General features: G+C 42.5%; 1 protein-coding gene across 4 annotated transcripts; it reads right to left on the bottom strand.

Annotated features, from left to right (window-relative positions):
* Positions 1-302: 302 nt before the first annotated feature.
* Positions 303-19,419, bottom strand: sap30bp (SAP30 binding protein). 4 transcript variants are annotated; one of them, XR_013935455.1, is made up of 11 exons: positions 19,302-19,419; positions 18,419-18,528; positions 16,067-16,111; positions 10,215-10,254; positions 5,964-6,052; positions 3,434-3,525; positions 2,651-2,763; positions 2,510-2,568; positions 1,966-2,059; positions 977-1,279; positions 736-854 (listed from the first exon to the last, which is right to left on the bottom strand). XR_013935455.1 is itself a non-coding variant. In XM_080466874.1 (10 exons), exons 1-10 carry the CDS (start codon positions 19,393-19,395, stop codon positions 1,098-1,100), a joined length of 918 nt encoding a protein of 305 aa, XP_080323000.1. In that variant the 5' UTR covers positions 19,396-19,419; the 3' UTR covers positions 303-1,097. The 4 variants fall into 4 exon arrangements, 2 of the variants coding, with proteins under 2 accessions (XP_080323000.1, XP_080323001.1); XR_013935456.1 differs by adding an exon at positions 2,188-2,321 and having other exon boundaries at positions 737-1,279; positions 2,472-2,568; XM_080466874.1 differs by having other exon boundaries at positions 303-1,279.
* Positions 19,420-19,427: the final 8 nt, after the last annotated feature.

The following is a 19,427-nucleotide window of genomic DNA, read 5'->3' as shown; positions in this document are numbered from 1 at the left end:
CTCCTGGGAGCCTCTCCCAGTCGACCAGACCACTAATAGTTCCCTGCTTTAATCACTCATGCTTGGATTATATTTAACTATGGTAGGAATCTCAGGAGCAGAATATGAAGTAAAACATGCTGCGGTGCAGAGAAAATGTAGGATTCAGGCTCAGGTACTGCACCGGTGTCATGACTTCGGCTACTGCTCATTTTAAATATGATTTGACTAACAAATGACCCAAATTTCACCAAGAATGTTCTCTTTTCGTGAATAAAACTAACCAACTGCATGCCCAATGAATAATAAAATGCTGAATAAATGTGATTTTACCATTTAATCCAGTGAACTATATGAAAAGTCAAATTTTTTAAGCATATCAATCAATCTGGGAATTCAGTTTAACTAAACAATCAACATACAGGGAGGTTGTTTTTACATATTTCTCATGTTTAGTTGAACTGCTAGACTGAGCCTTAATGTCGGGCAAAGTGAAAGGTTAGGAAAGAAATATGCATCTCCTCGTTATTTATCTCCCCCCAAGATAGCGTCTCATTTTCCAAACCAAACGAACCTCCAGACGCTCTTTGACGATGGGAATTGTGCAGTAAAATTCGCCTCCACCTGGATGGTATTGCAGTTCTTCTGAAAAATGCCAGCCTTCTTTATGTCATCTCGCAGACCGAATCTCATCATGTTTGATGGTGGTAAGTGTAAACATTTAGTTAAAATAATAATTAAAAAAAACCACTACGATTGAAAAGGCAACATCCAATCCATTTATTTACTGTATCATCAACACATATGTACACATGTAAAAAAAAGTTTAATTTACCTCGGAGTTGTTCACAATGCCACAGAAGAGAAAAAGAAGGCTGGAAAAGAGAACGCATGTGTGGAGCCAAAACACGTCACGGTTGCAGGGACCTGGAAAATACTGCCCCGGGACGATCCGTAGGAAAATAATCTGTTTCTGCCGGCTCAGTTACAAACTCACAGATCGGTCTCTGACTGCATGCAGATTCAATCCCAGAGGCAGACGGACGCTCAGTCTTTATGTGTAGCAGGGAGCATCTGGAGGATGGTTCTGAAAGCTCTCCGGTCGTCTGTCCTCCTGGTCACTGCTTGGCCTTCTTCAGGATGGTTCCCACCGCCGAGATCACCGTGGTCTTGGTGCCGCTGGCCGTCGTCGTCACGGAGACCACGGCGGGCAGCGTGGCCGTGGTGGTGATGAGGGTGGGCTGGGCCAGCGTCACCGGGATCGCAGAGTCCCACTTACTCTTCCTCTTCTGGGCCTCTGCTACAGGAAATAGACGTTTTATAGATTTATATACATTGATAGTTAATATTTATCTTCAAATTCTGCAAACACAGTTTGTGGTGGCTTAAAAAAAAAACAATTGAATTACCAAACTATGCTTCAGATTGAGTATTTATAACTTGTCTTTTTTGTCTTTATCACTTCGCTCACTTGGATCAATGCAAGAGATTGAATCAACTCGGTGCAGATTTTACATAAGTGTCACTATGATTTAAAAAGTTTTGACTTGAAGCTAATTTTCTCAAAACATGACATGTAAAGTTTCTTTGTGGAATTTAGTGCACATTTGCACTAAATTTGACAAAATCCATTAGATCACTGTTTAATGGTGAGGATGTACAATTTTGCGGAATTTACATAAATAATCTTGCTTCAAAATGTAAAATACAAAAAAAAAAAAAAAGGCCAGTCGATGTCAAATGTTCCTTTGTTTTTAAGGTAAAACTGCAGTTTTTTTGCATTAATTTGGGATGACAATGCTTTTTCTAAGAGATCAGTTATTAACTTCTTCTGAAAGTAACTCAAAATCATGGATGTGTTAATAAATTATCAATATTCTGCCTCAACAGGGACATATTTGACCAAAATCTATATTTGTGCTTATTCTAAGTCCTGATAGTCGCTCGGTAGTTTAAAAAGGTAGAACTGTATGAGTGACGGTTCACCTGTGGCCGTGGTGGTGGTGGTGCTGCTGGTGGTGGGGGCGGCGGCTGCACTGGAGGGGTTGGTGCCCTTCTTGGTCCCGGTCACAAACTCAATCTGAGAGGAGCAAACAAATTGAAACAACAGCATGAAGATGGTGTTTCTGCACATTTTGGAGGAAACACGTTGAACACTGGATGACAATCCCTGAAAAAAAAACACATGTATCGAGCTGAAATACCAACATTTTTCACGTCAGAACATCTGAGAAGCCTTGTGTCAGGACGCATGGACACATTTTTAAACTGCAGTTTTTGAAGCTGCAGCCATTGTTTCCATCTGGAGGCTCGGTGCCGACGCGCTACGAGTATCTGAGGCGCTGGCGAGGTGAACGGTGAAAGCAAAAGCAGGAGTTGGGGGGGGGGGTAAAGAATCGAAAACCTGATTAGCTGGGCTGAGCCCGAGTGCTTGAACTTGGCACAGATGAAGGACGTAAAGCAGAAATGAGGTGCAGCTGGTGGAGACTCACCCCTGACAGCGAGGTAAGTCCACCTCGTGTTGCCTCACCTTGGTGCGCTCCTTCTTGGCCTTTTCCAGTTTGTCCATTTCCACTTTCTGCGCCTTCGCTGCAAGAAAAAAAAACAACAAAAAAAACCCATCAAGCCTGAGGTGGAAACACAAAACACAAGAAAAGGAGAAAGTGCTCACCGAGCGCCTCGTAGTACGAGTCCTCCGACCAGCCGTGGGGGTCGAACATGTCTTTGGGGTAGTTTGTTCCCAGTTCGTCGATGCTGCAGAACTGAATCAGCTTCTCGTAGATGCTGAAAGAAAACAGAACAAGTGGAATGAGACACCTCATCCGTCTTTATCCAGTTCAGGCTTGAAGGGGCACAAAATGGACATGTTTTACACGACAACGTTTCAAGTAAAAAGGCAGCATTTTGGCGTTTTCATTTCAGAAAAGCTTTGCATTTACACGGCGACGCCTTGAACACGATGTCCGTTGACATGGAAACGGCAAAAAACGCTGAAAGCGACGTAATCACGGCCATGTTGCGCATGTGGAGTAGCAGCGTTTCAGAAATGTTGCCCTTTCCTAGGTTTGCACGGAGACCGAGTCAGCGCATTTTCAAAAAAATTCCACCTTGGGGGGGCCGTTTTCAAAAAGTTGCATTATCAATGACTACGAACACCCAAAGCACAACTAAAATGTTTGTTTTCACTTGAAAACTTTGGTGCGTAAGTGGGGCTTTGTTAGGCCTTTTGTTTGTGCTGCTTACTCATTTAAATCTAACGGCTCGTCTCCAACAAAGTGTACATTTACTAACATTTAACTGCAGAAACTTAGTGGATCTTGGCGAAAACAGCTTGAACGTTTACGTCGTACTATTCATATTTCAAAATACACCAACTAGTGGCCTGGCCTGCAAACTACAGCCATTGTTGTGTCAACAGGGTCCAGTGTCGTGGTTTAGCGTTTGTGCGACATACCTCGGGTTCCTGAATTCCTTCTTCTGCTGGATGTGGCTGTTTGTGTCGAAATCTCCATGGAGCTTCCTCTCGTACAGCTTCTGGATCTTCTCCTGTTACAGAGCAAACAGACGGGAGGAGGAGGTCATCGTCGACTCGGGCTTTCTCCTCATGCCGTGTTTTAGCACGATGCCGGAGACACCGGCTGCACGGAGGCTATTCATATATACAGTTTAACACGGGTTCTGCTGAAGAGATTGTGAATGGAACCATTGTAGGACGAGTTTCTGATACCGCAGAGAAATATTTGCCAAGCAGGTTCGACTCGGCCGCAGGGAGCTGGCAGCTCCGTCACCCTCAGTGATACACGAGTAGAACAAGTCTGGATTGCTCTGCTGAAGTCCATGAAATCGACTCAACAGTTTCAGATTTTCTTGAATTGCTTTAATTCTTGTCTTTTGGATGTTGTAATTTGACCTCAGGCTCATCCTCATTGTAATTTCTACTGTGCCCGGGACAGATTCAACACCTTCAAAGAAGTCTCTGGTAACTTCCCATGAGCCTCTCTTTCAAGAGCATTGACGATGCTGACACACATCGAGTGCTTGTAATTTGACATCAGCTTCATTGTTTTAACAGTGACTCTGCCAGGAGCTCATGACCATATAAGAGAAAAGTCAAACATCTATGAAGCCATTCTTTCAAGTGCAATGAGCTTGATAATGCGCGACATCAAGAACTTGTAATTGAACACCAGCATCATCATATTTTTAAATTGATGCTCTCATTGGAGAAAACCTCAAACAATTTTATTATAATTGTAATTTGACACCAACACTGCCCACTCATAACCTAACTTCAGTCATGATCCTGGTGGCATGCAGCACATGTAATTTGACATCAGCCTCAATGATCAAAATGTGTTCACGTGTCTCCAATATCAAATATTATACTCAAAATGTCCAAGTCTGTGTGGTAGACCAGCTTTTAAACAGCCTGTTTCAACTGAAATGAGCCAACTATGTGGCATCAGGTGTACGGAATTTGACACCGGTCTCATTATCTTGCTGGATGCTTCAGTGAGTAAACAATTGTATTTTTTTGTAATCATGTTTGACCTGTGTATGTACGAGTAAAAAATAAATACTTTGCACTCTGTAATGTGTGAGAACTGACGGCTGCCTCATCCATACGGCACTCCTCTCTGCTGCGCTCCAAAATAACTCATTTAGCCATTTCAAACGCTCCCTCAGTGGTTGGAAATAAATCCTCGGGGATACATAAACTCTGGGACTCGCCTCTGTAATTAAAGCAGCACCGGGTCAGGATCAACTCCTCTCTGCTGCTTCTGGAGGAGGAGCTCCAGACAGGTCAGGACACACAGCTCACTTAAAAACCTGGTGCTCGGCAGTATGCCCTCTGGGCTGCCACTCCCCCCCCCCCCCAACCCATTACACTCCTCCATCCATCGCCTAATGATTCAGCCTCACCAGAGCAGCCTGCATATCCCTGCCCGCAGGTCACCGAGAGGCAGGACTGAATGTATTGCAGAGGCTTGATTGGATTTCGTTTCACCAGAGCAGGAATGTATCCGTTTTGTTTCCAAGCACCTTTTGCAATCGCAGCCCGACCTTGAGATGTGAACAACTCGCCGGCTCATTTCAAATCAGACGCTCAGATCTGACTGCAGAGAAGTAAAAACAAGAAGAGCTCTGCAGAAAAATACCTGGTTTCATCCGGGAAAGATCTGAAATCACCTCGTGTGTATTTTATAGGTCGGGTAAAAAAAAGAAAAAGAAGGATCTATTAACAGAATCCCAAAACATTGTGGGAATAATTTTCAAAAATGTATACAATGAAATCGAGTCAAACAGCCGTTATTGCACGGTATGGAAATCAGCAGTTGTCATGACTCAGCAATTGTTGGGCAATCTTTTCTGCTGGTAAACAGCCAGGACACAGGGTGCAGCACGCACCTCGCCAGACTCCCCCACAGCGCGAAACGAAAAAGTAACAAAACACCACCGAAGAACTTGAACAACCAACCCGAGTAAACTAAACTCCAAAAGAGGTCAGAGTCAGAGGGTTTTCAAAAAGTTCCACGTTGGGAGTCGTTTTTAAAGACTTGTGTTTTTTCAGTGGCTCCGAGCATTGTTGTCGTGTAAACAGACGCCCAAAACACAACGGAGGTTTTCTATTTTCCCGTGAAAACGGTATTTGTGCAAACGGAGCGTGAATCGGTTTGTGCGTGGAAGTTCAGTCTTCTTCGCCTGCTGGAAACAAAACTGACAGAGCTCCTGGTGCATTCACCAGAAGAGCAAAGGTACGGCCTGTGTGCTTACAAAGCAGCTCATGACAAGTTTTCATCATTTCATAAGATGAATTTACGAGCAGGAAAGAGTTTATTCAGCAAATAACTCCAGCCTGCATCCGCCCAACGCGCTGCACTTCAGCAAGGGGTTTATAAAAACTACTGAGTGTGATTAACCGTGGCCTCGGCAGTGTGTTGTGTTTACATCAGTGTGCTTGGATGAACAGTGGCGGCGTGTACCTGCAGTTGGCTGGAGCACCGCCCGGGGGGCTCGGGGGGGATCCTGATCTCATCTGGCGACATGTTCCTCACCTTCTCCGAAAACAGAGCTGTGAACAGAGACGCTGGCATTAGAGCGTATACGTTTTCACCTGGATGACTTTCCCCTCCGACTTGCATGTCTTTACACGCAGGGCAGAGACGAGCTCAGTAACCACGTCTACACAAATGGCGGAACGGAGCGGTGATGAATGTGGAAGGTGGGATGTGGATTTGCCACTGGGGAATGCGCCGAGCTGGAATAACAAAGCTCCGTTGTAGATTTGAGCGTGATTCCTGAGCATCCTATTGATCACATCGGCCCTTGTGTGTCAGCGGCTGTTACGGCGTTGTGGTATTAGGAGTGCACATCCCAGGCAGGGAGTGGCTGTTGTCGGGGCTTGTGCGGAGCAGGGCGGCTCCTCTTCTCCTCCCGTTAGGCCTGGCTCTTGATTTTTTTTTCACTCTCCTAACTTGACTTGCCGCGTCCCCCCCCCCTTCGCTTTCTCCATCTACAGGCCCGACATTCTTCAGTGTCACTCCTCCTTCCCATCCGTCAGACGGTGTTTACAGCGGCTGTCAATCACACCGAATGAAATCTACAGCCTGAAAGCACGGCGCTCGCACCCGACGATCGAAGAATTACAGACATGTAAAAACTTGAGCGAACACCAGAAGGTAATTTTGTGGAGAACACGGCCTTTCAATCTTACAAAACAGCACAAGAAAAATTCCACCGCCCTTTCAGATACTTTACTTGGAAGTTTCGGCTTTCAAGACTTCCTGGACTGCACTAAATGACAAGCAGTTTGTCTTTTTAGGGTCTCAATTTGGTCGTGAGCAACGGTTGTAAGTGCAAAGAAATCCACACAACCAAATCTTTCTGTTTTTAAGTTGAATATTCAAAGAAAAACTAGCGTGTAGAAGGAATACTGTTTATTTTCTACTTTGATGTGTAACACTCTTTGTTTTCTACAGAAAACTACACGATTAAATACAATTTTAATGTTTTATTGATGGCCTGTAGTAATGTAGAGACAAGAAAACTACATTTAAAAGTATTAGCTGTAGCATTTTGGTTTTGAAGGTTAAATATGTATATATTGGTTTTGGTGTAAATGGCTCATAAAGGCTGCAGGTCTGTCGCTTACATTTCACACTGAATTCATTACATACGTTTCACTTTAAGTCATTAAATTAGTCAATGTTGTGCTATTTGTGTGTGAAAAATCACACTGTGACTACATGAGTGGAGAAAACCTGTCCTATTGTGAGCTTATTCTCTAACGTGATTGGGTCTTAACGGGTTAAACAAAACGGGGAAAATGAGCTGTTCAATTTTGTAAACACACAGGACAGTGTGAATTGTTGTTTGTGATGTTTTTGTGCGAGTTCAGGTTGAGTGACTGCACATGTTGCTGACAAACATGTAAGCATTGGTGTTCAGCAGCGAAGCGGTCGGTGCATGCAGGGGCCGGGTGTGTGTGTGTGCGTGCGTGCATGTGGGACGCTGTCGTACACGAGTCACTCTTTGCAACAGAAGCTTTCTTGTTTCCTCCACAGTCTGTAGCCATGTGCGCCCACAGCATCAGATGTGGGCACGGCTGACTTGTGGCGGCTCTCTAGATCTGCGACGTTCAAGCTGATAAGACTTTGTAACTCCCCAAAGCCTCCAAGCGGGGAAGGAGGAGCAGGGCGTTGTCTGTTTGTGTATGTTCATGAACATTAACGGTCCTGTGTATTCCCCATGTTGTAAAACGGCAGAAAATACTGTAGCCTCCAACAATAAGAAAACCTGACAAGGCAAGTCGGATGACTCAGAGGCATTAGGTGGCAGCCTGGTATTCATCGAACTCTCACACATGCAGACATGCACACACACTGCAACAGGGGTTTAAAACTTAAACCCTGCTAATCTGCTCAAGACGGCTTGAGATTGGACAAACCCTCCACCTAAACACCAAAATAAACTCTCAGAAGAGCTCGCTGGAAGTGGGGGGAAAAAAAGAATCTCAGGCCGCGGTGTAAATATGTGATGGGTGTTTTCACACGGCAGCAGCACAGTGAAAGTGGAGGACGAGACAGAGGGGAGATTATACTCTTGGTCTTAATTACCAGCTGTTTCGCCCAAAAAACAGACAAGCAGTCACAGTCCGTGCCCCGAGGGTTCTCCCGGGACAATGTGTGGCCCTTCAGCCAGCGGACAAAGAGCTGTCTTCAGCCCGCTGCTGGCGGTAGGACTTCTGCCAGACGGCGGTGTGACATTTACTGACAGGCGACGCTGGGGAATGTCAGGGGGGTCCGCCGCCAGGGGATGTGAGTCACGCCCCGACACTGCCGCGCTCCCATGGAAACCAAGGCTAAAAACATATCTCTTTTTTAAAAAAGGGTGGAAGCTTCAGAGTTGCATCCATTATCAAAGTTCAGACAGAGGCCTCCACTAGGGGGCACCAGAGAGCACCGAGTTAAGAACACACGTTATTATACACTTTGTATTTTTACATTTTAGGGAAGCATGCAAGATGTGGCGAGGGGGGGGCTTTCTACATATTTTATGTAGAAAGTGTAATACAGACTAATTTAATTATTATACAAGCTTTGTAAAATAAGATTTAGTGCAAGTTATATTTTAATACCTTACACATTCCTTCTTGTTTCTTCAAAGATCTTTTAATCCAATAGATGAATATTAAAACACAAACAAAAACATTTATATTGTCATACTGAGATAGTTGCAGACTGTTTATACAATCTCGATAGCGTGTAGACAAGCTAAGAAATCCAGAGAGAAGATTTAATTTAGATTTTTGGAGTGAGAAATGGTAAAATGTGTGTGAAATCAGTTATATATTACATTTATTACTTAAGAGTAAAAACCAAACTGAAAACGACTTATTAAAGTGTTACCAAAAATTTGCACAGAAAAGGGACAAAAAAACTAAATTAGACAGGAGGCGTTTCTAATCGAAAATAAATCCTAAATGATACGCAGAAGCATGGCATTACACTATTATGTTGAACTGTGCCGATCACAGCAAATGCCTTTCTGGGATTTGCAGGGATTGTGTGCCGACGCTTGAAACACAGATTGAATGTTGAACACAGTTCTACCTTGGAAACAAAACTCAGGGTCCTTGAAGTTGGGATAAAGACCTGAAGGACAGTTTTTTTTTTTTTTTTTTTAATTAGCTCTACATTGCAACACCCAACAAAAAATCCTAATGTGCGACCAAACGGTTCCAAACTCCTGAGAGCCGGGCGGAGGACTCCGTCACGACAATAAATCACCAGTCTTTAAGCTGCTAACCCGAAAAACATTAATAAAAAGCTAATTAACTGTGCAAATTCAATGAAACTTTAATTGGTTAGTTTCTCGGCCCAAAAAATGTAGGTAAATCTGAGGCTGACATTTTTCAGTTTTCTGCCTGTTTAATTCCTTAGCATTGTTAGCTAATGTCTCAAAATCAAGCTTTTCAGACCAACATGTCATGTACTTACACCTTCATGACACACATTGCAGGCACACGAGAACATTTTAATCCATACTTAGATTGTGACTAGTTTCAAAATTAAATATTTTATGGATGATAAATCGAAATACTTTAACGGGTATAATCATCATTCCTTCTCATTGCAACACCACAAAGCACATTATTGGTGCCATCATCCACATCCAACTCTAGAACGTGAACACGGCTGTGTGTGTGAAGCGCCACTCCCAGTACCACTCACATCCTGCCTACCTGCAGGTCGCTCATGAGTCACCATATGCTGAGCGCTCCCTGTTAAGAACACCACAGCCGTCTGTCAGCCGGCACACAACGAAGCTTTTTGAAATCAACGAGGACTAGTTAGTGATTCATGATTTTACTGCGGCGACGCCCTACTGACACAACTCGGATCTTTTATTGCAGTTTCTTTCTGTGGAATGGGGATTAAGGACCATCCTCACAGTGAGCCATTTACTAGTTTTGCGAAAAGTACTTCTGTTGTTTTAGTACCTCGAGACGGGTCTTTGTCTCAAGACCACATATTCTAATTCCTAATTGGCCCAAATCATAACCGTAAAACCGCACCCTGGTAAACAAACCTATTGTCTTGAATATAAAAAGGCAGGACCCTTCAAAAAATATTAATAATAAAAAAAAAAAAAACACTGAGTACTTCTTTGATGTGTGTAAATCTACTTCTGATAACCTCACAGCAGATAAGTGTAGATATGTATATACTCACCGACAAGTTCATTGGGGTCTCTTCTCTCTGCCTCTGGGATCTGTTATAAAAGAAAAAAGGGGAAAGGGGGAAAGGAGAGAACACAGAGACACATGGCAGGTTTAGATATTCAAATCAAAAAGATTCAATCGTCACACACAAATGAAAATTCAAATCATGTTTGGTTCAAGTTAGTTAGGGATGAGTTTACACAGTTATGCCGAGATTCACACAAACATGTTTTGGATGGAAAAACGTGGCTCTTCCGTTCGTGCCTACAAATCACGGATGCTGACGCAAAACAAGATGACGTGCTCATAGGAAGAGTTTCAAAAGTAGTAAATAGGAAGCAGAATGGTAAATCTGCTCAGTTTCCACTGAAGGCTTTGGCTCGACGGACAGGAGGAGGAATCTTGTGTGGCCTCTGAAATATGCCGCCTGGTGAGCCAGAGTTGTGGGCATAACACAGGTTCAGCACGAAACAACAGAGCCGTTATTCACGGGAGTCATGGCGTCACCTAGCAACTGCACAGGCACATCAAAGAATTGCCCTGAACTCAGCCAAAAATCAGGCGCGGGGGGAGTGAAGGGGGGGGGGGGGGGGTGTAGAGGTACAGCAGAGCTCGCTGGCAATAATCTGACCCTGAAAATAAAGTGGAATGTAGACGTTTAAGCCGATCAACTGTCATCGTCATATTGATCGCCCGCTTGACGTTGGCTCCTACTCACCTGCCCTTCACACAAAGAGCACAGGTCAAAGAAGCACTCTGCAGCACCAGAGCTTAAAGCTATTTCTTTTTTCTTTTACAAATATAGACACTGAAATCAGAGGACTCATGAAGTACTACTGAAATCTAATCAACTAGAGTATATTAACTACTCCCAACCTGAGCCAGATGAGTCTGGATGCAGTTTAGTCATGTGAGGAATTGATCAACGAAGGCAGGTACAGACAAGATTTTATCGTGTTCTCCACAACAGCATCACCAGGAGACACAATGTGTGGTTTATATACTGTTGGGAGGTCTCTTTAAGTGGCAAATGGCCATCTATTGAAACAACCTTGACATTAAGAACAGCTTGAGTCAGCACCTGAGCTCTGATGGTATTTTATGTTTTGCAAGGATCTTCACCTGAATAAATATCTCCACTCGTCCTACAAGAGTCTACAGCACCCAGTACACGGAAGCCTTGTTCACACAACAATGTTTTCAAGTTAAAAAAGAAACTTTCATTGCCTTTTGGGGGTCCGTTCACACAACACGGTATGGGAAAACTCAAAAGTCAACTTTTTGAAAAATGCTTCCAAGGTGGAACTTTGTGAAAATGTCCCGTCTCCGTGGAAATGGGAGAAAACGCAAGTTTTTGAAATCGCTCCGACTCTGTGTTGACGGAGAAAAACGCAACTTTTCTAAAACGTTGCTATTGCGCATGCCCACCATGGCCATAGCAAACGGTTCTTTTTCTCAGCCTCCAGAGTGTCGGGACTCTCAGTCCATATTCTCCTGGGACTTGATAGTTTTATATGCAATAACAATCCAACTTTGTCTGTCCATATTAATGTCTGCGAACACGCCATTGTTACAGTCTATAAGGTGTTGTCTGCAATATGAAAACAACATTTTCAGCATGTTGCCATGTAAACATGAAACTTTTAGATGCTTTTTCACGTGAGATGTTGTGTAAATGTGGCATAAATCTGACTGTACAGTGCTCGGGCCATTTGTGCATTTCTGGCACTTATTCCTGACTGTCCTGCAAGACGTCAATAATTAATAATAAATCAAATCAAAATGAGGGTTCGTAGACATACTGGACTCTTAACTACATTGGTTTCATTTTGAAAGTGTTCAATGTATTTGTCTCTTGAGTTGCAAAGCTCACAACCGTTAACCTACAAACTCGTGGAGTCATGTAAATAGTAACTTGATTTCACTTATTAAGTACGTTCTACTTATTTAGCAGACCCCCAAAGTGCTTGACATTGTTAATCACATTCACCCATACATTTACCCACATACATGGCCATGCAAGGCGCTCGATACATCCAGGTTGGGGTTAAGTGTTTTCCTCAAGGACGGTTGTGGACAGATGGGGGATTGAACCTGCAACCTTCGAATTCAGACACGACCCGTTTCTTTACGAACAATGTAGCGTTAACCAACTTGTTAGGCGTTTGATTTAAACGGCTTTCCTTTGTATTATGATCAAGGTTATCATCCTGCCGGAATAACGGCAACAATATGTTGAGGATTATTTTATGTAGTGGTACAGAAATCTTTTCCTTCATTCTTATTGAGGCTTTTCAATAAACTAACGTATAAATTGACACTCTCTTCAGACGAGACGGAACGGAACAGCACTTGTGCTCACATTTCCTTCATATTCAACAAAATTAAGTATTTTATATTAACTTGACGACAAATGCAAAACAACACAGCTATAATCCGCACCCTCACCATGATGCTGTTAAATGTACTTTAAAATGGCTTTTTGAGAAAATCTATATCACTTCCTTATGACAGCCACTGCGTACTTTATGGAAATTTGGAATGTTTTGTCTTTTTGTTGGCTCTAATACCCGTTTAGATTCATTGTTGATGGGAAAATAGTTGTTCAGGGTAACTGCTTTGTCTCATTTTCACCCAGGAAAAACACTTGAAGCCCGCAAACTGCTTTATCGATGAGAAGCAATAATACAAAGGGTTTCTTTCGCCTGTTATAATAATATAGCCATTTGGTCCGAATGAAGGACATTTTCAACTCATCATACTGATCAGGGTTTCAAATAGCCTGAAATCAACATTAAAGGACCTGATATGTTGCTGTTCTCTTATATTATGCATTTAATGAGGTGTTTTACTCAAATCTATCAATCAGCCTGAGGCTTCTATGGTATGTAGCAAAGCAAGCACAATTTTAGGCCCAGTTAACACAACAAAGTTCCCTGTTTTCGTTTCTGAAATGTTTCGCGTTTACACAGCAACGTTTTAAAAACGGTGTCCGTAGAAATGATTTCAGTTTCCCGTTTTCATTTGAAAATGTTATGTAAACGGGTTTTCACCATCATTGTAATCAGGGCCTTGGTCACTATTTAAAGTAACCATGCTGCAGCGCTCTACAGACAGTATCTCAGTAAAAAGGAATATCTCTATAAGGGAAACCATTCCACTTCAAGGACGTACTGCTGGCCAACTACAAAGAAAAGTGTAATCTCAACTGAAACCAACACTTCCCAAAGGCATGTGGTATAATCTGTAACCAAGCTTTGCAAAGCAACCAACTTCATCTCCAACTCCAGCGCTCCCAAAAAGCCTGTGCTCGTGTTTCAAAAGACTGTCGAAATGAAACCCGAGTTTTGTATTGTGAAACTTTTATCTACAGTAATTAAACTGTGACAAAACACCAACATGCGGCTGCCTTTCATGGCGGGGAGATAAGACAACTGTTGGTCAGAACAAATACAACACGGGGAAAGGACAGAGCAATAGATAGCAAATCTGTTCTGTCAACTGATGAATGTGAACACACAAAAGTCAGAATCAGCACTTTGACACAGACTTCACTCAAACCCAGAGCGCAAGGAAAGTAGTAACTATAACTGCAAGAAGTTGCATTCAATTTCGATCCAATGCATCATTTCCCAGACTGCTTTGGGCCACCATGGTCTAACTTGCCCAACCTCGCAATCTCAATGTACCGGAAATGCTTATACACCTCATAAATTACAATCAGGCTTTCCCCTATAGCTTTGGCAAACCATTTTACTCAGTGCACCACACTGACCAGGGGTCGGCATCCTAACGTTGAATAATGAGGAACTACACAACGACTGAAAGACATTGAAAGCCACTCACACCCATGGTTCTAAAAACCTCAAACTCCAGCAAAATATTACATAATATTGGAGCGGAGGCATCGCCCCCTCCTCACTTATGTAGTGCTTTTAGTAAAAGGAAAATTTAATTGGGGCCAAAACGTTTATCGGAACGATTGAACCGGTTTTCGTGTCGCCCGACTGACAAAAGCTGTGGATGGTACTGAAAAAGCTGTAACCACTGGTTACGATTTTTCGCCACCCCTCCGTTGAAGTACCTAGCACAACAGAACGGGTCGCATAAGGGGGAACGACAACGCGGCCGTCTGCTGATTGGTAGTGAGGATCGTCACTCTTGACTTACCCGCAATATTCAAATATTTCATTGGCCGTAAACACTCCCGTAGTTGTTTACATATGCTGCTTTGAGCACACGGGTTGTTTTGCTAAATGGGTTTATTGAAACGTCAGCGGAGAAAAGAGGCTCAAGGCTGTACTCTGACGGCCGCCGGCCACTTCCACCTTGTTCACAACCCTGTCTACATTTTAACAGCACTGTCCCCGGTGGCAACGCGCGACAGAGTTGGGTCGCTGTGGGACTGCGGCTTTAGAAGGGCAAAGAGAAGTCCATCTAATTTGTTGTCAGACTAACTGAACCCTTCCATGACTTTGAATAAACATCTCAACTAGGAGGGACCGCGAAAGCTTTCAGACCCTGTCGCGCCCCATCTCCAGAGATAGTACATTCTTCTACAATGTGGTGGAATATAATACCTAGTCCACTAGCACATACTTGTTGATTCAAGATTCTTACTGAAAACATGCCGATACATTGAAATCTGGTTTAAATTATTTTTTTTTAAATAAGAGCAAATTTTGCAGAAACAGTATCAATCTGCAAAAAAGCCGGCTTTATAGTGTGAAACTAATTTATTTTACAGATTTATTCATAAGCTCGGCTCCTGTTACATTGTTTTGGAGTTGCTATTGGTGATGCAAGACCTAAGACCCTTTTTGATTTAGAGGAACTAGAAAAGTCTGGTCGATAAATGGTTTTCTTCCCAAATAGGTGTTCTAAAACTACGGGTACAGCTTGGCTCCACTTGCCGACAAACAGACTTCTTCTCTGGACGAAATTGTTAAAGAGCCATGACACACTGCCACCGAGCAGCCAAAGGGGGAAGAGCTTCAGTCTTTACCGAGTTAACAGATTTCCTTTTATCTGCAACGTGGGACTGTTGAATGTTTGAGGAAGACTCGAGTACAAGATCATCCTATAAATTAGTGTCATAAAAAAGAGTAGAAATAAATTGTGATATTTTGAAATATAACTCTTGTAATGTATGTCCAGGCTTTTGCCAAAACAAAAAGAACAGTTTCCATCCCTTTTCTCGTAATGCTTCTTTTCTCCACATGTGCGGACACGTTTTCACAACAAATCCCATTATGACGCACATCTACAATTATCATATTAGAAGATATTAACATGACAACATGGCACAATTAACAGACTTGACAAAGCAATAGCTTTTCAGACTACTATTAATTCAAGACAGGCTTTGAAGCAGTCAGACGGGGCAGATATGCTCAGACTGATTGCTTCTGCTTGTTAGGTTTGTGAGTCACTCTCACCTCAGTGACCTGCACAAAACAGCGAGACAGGAAGCTGGCATGGTGTCCAGTGCAAGCATGCACGCACACACACACAGGGTGGGGTTAATACAGTGCAGCCAAATAAGCGTGATCTGAAAAACAAAACGTCTCTGATCGAGCTGTTCTCTCCAGAAGAGGCTCGACAAGAATCAGTCAAGCAACCCAAATAGAGTCCACTCAGCAACTTTCACCTACACAGTCACTTCTCTATTCAGTTATCAAAACATTCAGCAGACATACACGGACCCACAGCACCATCTAGTGAGCGTTACCCTCCATAACAAGTGGGGGGAACAGATGGACCTTTAGCGTCAGGATAGTGACAAAAACAAAGTGACTCAGACGCCGGGTGACGTTCGTCTACATCTAACCCATCCCACACAGCAAGTGGGTGTTCAAATACCTCAACATCATCTGTGTCCCTCCCCTCGTCAGATTCGTCCATCTCCTACAAAAACAAAAACAGAAGCGCAGAGGGTTAACACTGGGAAAAAGGTCAAGGGGTCCAGAACAGGGTGGGGAAACCAACCGGCAGCCCGTTATGGGAAAATAAACGAACGTTTTCATGTGTTTGTATGTGAAATTTAAGTTAAAAGTCATTTAGAGTCAATGAATTCTGAATCTCTTTAGAAATTTGGTTTTGTTGTTCGAGTACAAAGAGTGATGGAAAAATACACCTGACATGAAACCAAACAAAACATCAACACCGTTGGTGCTCTGGACCTGTATAACCCATAAGTACATGTCCCTCCCTGTTCGAATCAAAATTATGCAATTTCACCCTTGAAATGATCATGTTCTCCTTTTTTGTTGTTGTTGGATTGTTTCTACTTCTTCAGGCGATGCAATCAAAACAGTTGATCTGTGCCAAAAGTGCCACAAATGAGCCAGTAGGCCAAAACTGGCCGACCCAGAAGATCAGGATGGCGCTGTAGGTATAAAAATGATAAAGAACACAATGCCTGACATTTTGTCAGCAACACTATTTGAGAAAGAATACAGTTATAACAACACAGACCCAGAACTGAACAGCAGTAACGCTCACAGCTGAGAGATCGGTGATACAGAAGTAAAAGCTCGCTGCATTAAAATTCTGCGTCAAGGTTGTATGTGCCGCTAAGTAGTTTGCCGCAATAATGCTCGGGGGTGCAGAAGGATTGGTTGAAACCAACATCAAAGGCGTTGGTAGTGTTTATTAAATCTTAGATGTGAAAATCACATGAAACTGCAGTGCAGTAGCACTGTGGTTCGTGGAAACGCATAGCCTTCGCATTCGGAGTACGAATTAGCCTCGACGGTAATGTGCTTTGTTTTGTGAACGCTTTCCATCATAGCCTGAAAAAATACTACCTGGCTAAATCTTTCATTAGGTGAAGTTCCTTGTTGTTACGTTTGCACATCTAGAATTTTAACACAATAAAATACCCCTGTACAACCCACAAGTCAAAGCTGGGAAGTGACTTGCAGAGTTTGGATTTTTCCAATATTTACAACACTTCAGGTGACTTTTCCATCAATCCTCGGCTGAATGAACTACGCAGAGTGTAGCGTTGTGTTAAGGGTGAAAATGTGCCAAACTGGACTGAGGCCAGAGGAACATAAGAAATGCAATTTGGAGCATAGCCGGGTGAAACGAGCAGCAAAGTTTGTGTTAACACAACATCTTCCGTCATTGAATCAAACATTTATGACAGTTGACATTACGGTGGGCAGATCTTTACAGAGTTTCACAGAGTCAGCTACATTGTGGTGCAATGTAAATGTTTAAAAAAGCTGAGTCTCGCAAAAGGATATTTCTTTGCATCAACTGTGTTGTGTATGGGGATATATAAATAAAATTGAATTGAAGAGGAGAAAAATAAACTATAAATACTGATACCACAATGCCATATATTATTACTTTATTAAGCAATAGTTTTGTCTCAAGATATAATCAAATGATCTTTTATGGGAAAAGAGGTTTCCTTACATACATTTACTTGATGATGCCTTTGTCTTTTGAAATTTGTTCGACTTTAAACCATCGCTGTTTTTGACGGCCATAATATACACTAGCATTGATTGAGCCCTGCATCTCGAGCAGTAGGATCCATCTGATGTCGACCATTAAAAAGCATGCAACCGTTGTTGCTAGAAACAAAGAGAAAGTGAATCATGCTGAAAGCTCTGCAAAAAAAAAAAAAAAAAAGTGCTAGACTAACGCAAAAGTGAAGATTTTTCTGAAAGTTACACAGCCCCCGACTTGTTTCTTCCCTGTATTCTGTCGTCTCTGAGATAATATTAGTAATGTAACAACACAGCTTGTGCCCCGGAGAGAGCGTAGCAGTTAGGAAGGGAATAAATTTGGAATTTGTCAAACGATGCGTCAGAGACACAAGCATCTGAAGCTTTGCCAGCCTTGAGCTCGTCAACATTAAAAAAATTTTTATTCGGGGTCAATTGATGGTACAACTAGTAGATCCTAGAGAAGAACCACCAGTAAGTTCAGCACAGGGAAAAATGTCCGAGGACAGATGCCATACTAATGAAATAACCATACTGTCCACTTCAACTGGTCGCGGTTTTGATCATGGAATAATTGTTCATAATGTATTAATTACAACTCACTAATATAAACGAATCTTCAATATGACGGAGCTGCAGACACAACCAGCTAATCAACCAATGACTGTGGGGAAAGTCTGAGAATTTACCCCCCCAACAGCCTCCACTTGTGTATTACGTTCTGGCAGGGAATCAGAGGGCAAATACTAACCGAGTTGCTCTCTCTACTGTCTTCGTCTACCGATACTTTGTCCCCGATGTCCTCGGTTCGGTTGAGGTCATCATCACCGTAGCTGTAAACGAGGCCTCCTACGTGACTTCCTGAGGATAATAGAAAGGATTCAAAGACGAAGTATTAGATGTGTTGCCAATAACTGAAATGTGTCTGTTAGCCAGGAGTAAATATCAATATTGAAGCATGTTCTATGGTAGAATTAACATTTAAATGGCTCTTAGAAAAATAATGCAATACAATCAAACAATCAGTGACATTGAAACAACTTTTAGGATTGTTTTTTCCTTACAAGTCCTCTGTCGCCTGAGAAACCTGACATGGATGTTCTCTATTTATTCACGAAATTGGTTATCTCATCGAACAATAACTTTTGTTTTTCATCGAAAGCAGGAACTCTGCTCCATTATGGAAAATGTTACCTTTTTAAAGCAGGGGGACCCATGTACACCTTATTTTTCATCTTAAAGTCGGGTCATTTAATTAATCGTGAAGCGACACTCACATATTTACAGTTAAATTACACATTTTGTTCCAGGAAAAGAATTACTCGTCTCCATGACCAAATTCAACAACATAACGTACAAGAAACGTAACACAATATAGCATAGATATGAGGCAAAGCTGTTTCATAACAACAAATAAACAGTAAAAAGTGCTGTTCATGACTAACATTCCTCACTAAAAACCACGTTTTTTTTTTATTGTTTTACGCAAACAAGTTATCAACTATAGAAGCGAGGGTAGCAACATGCTAACACTAGCTCCCACATGAAGTTCCGGTTCTGAGCTTACAAACAGCAGCTAACAACAGTTTTATAGCCGACACGAAACAGAGTGGTTCCACATTACTCTCACGTACCGGAATCTTCTGGTTCGGGGTCCGAGTCGGGCTCCGAATCGTCTCCATAGTCCGCCAAAGAGGAGAGGAGAGCACTCTTCTTACCGCTCGCCATGTCTCCAGCGAAAGCGCACAGTGACGTCATAT

The sequence above is a fragment of the Lipophrys pholis genome (genome assembly GCF_963383615.2).
Source record: "Lipophrys pholis genome assembly, chromosome: 1".
In the NCBI taxonomy this organism is placed as follows: Eukaryota; Metazoa; Chordata; class Actinopteri; order Blenniiformes; family Blenniidae; genus Lipophrys; species Lipophrys pholis.
The sequence above is the reverse complement of the archived record's forward strand: the minus strand, read 5'-3'. Positions and strand labels throughout refer to the sequence as shown.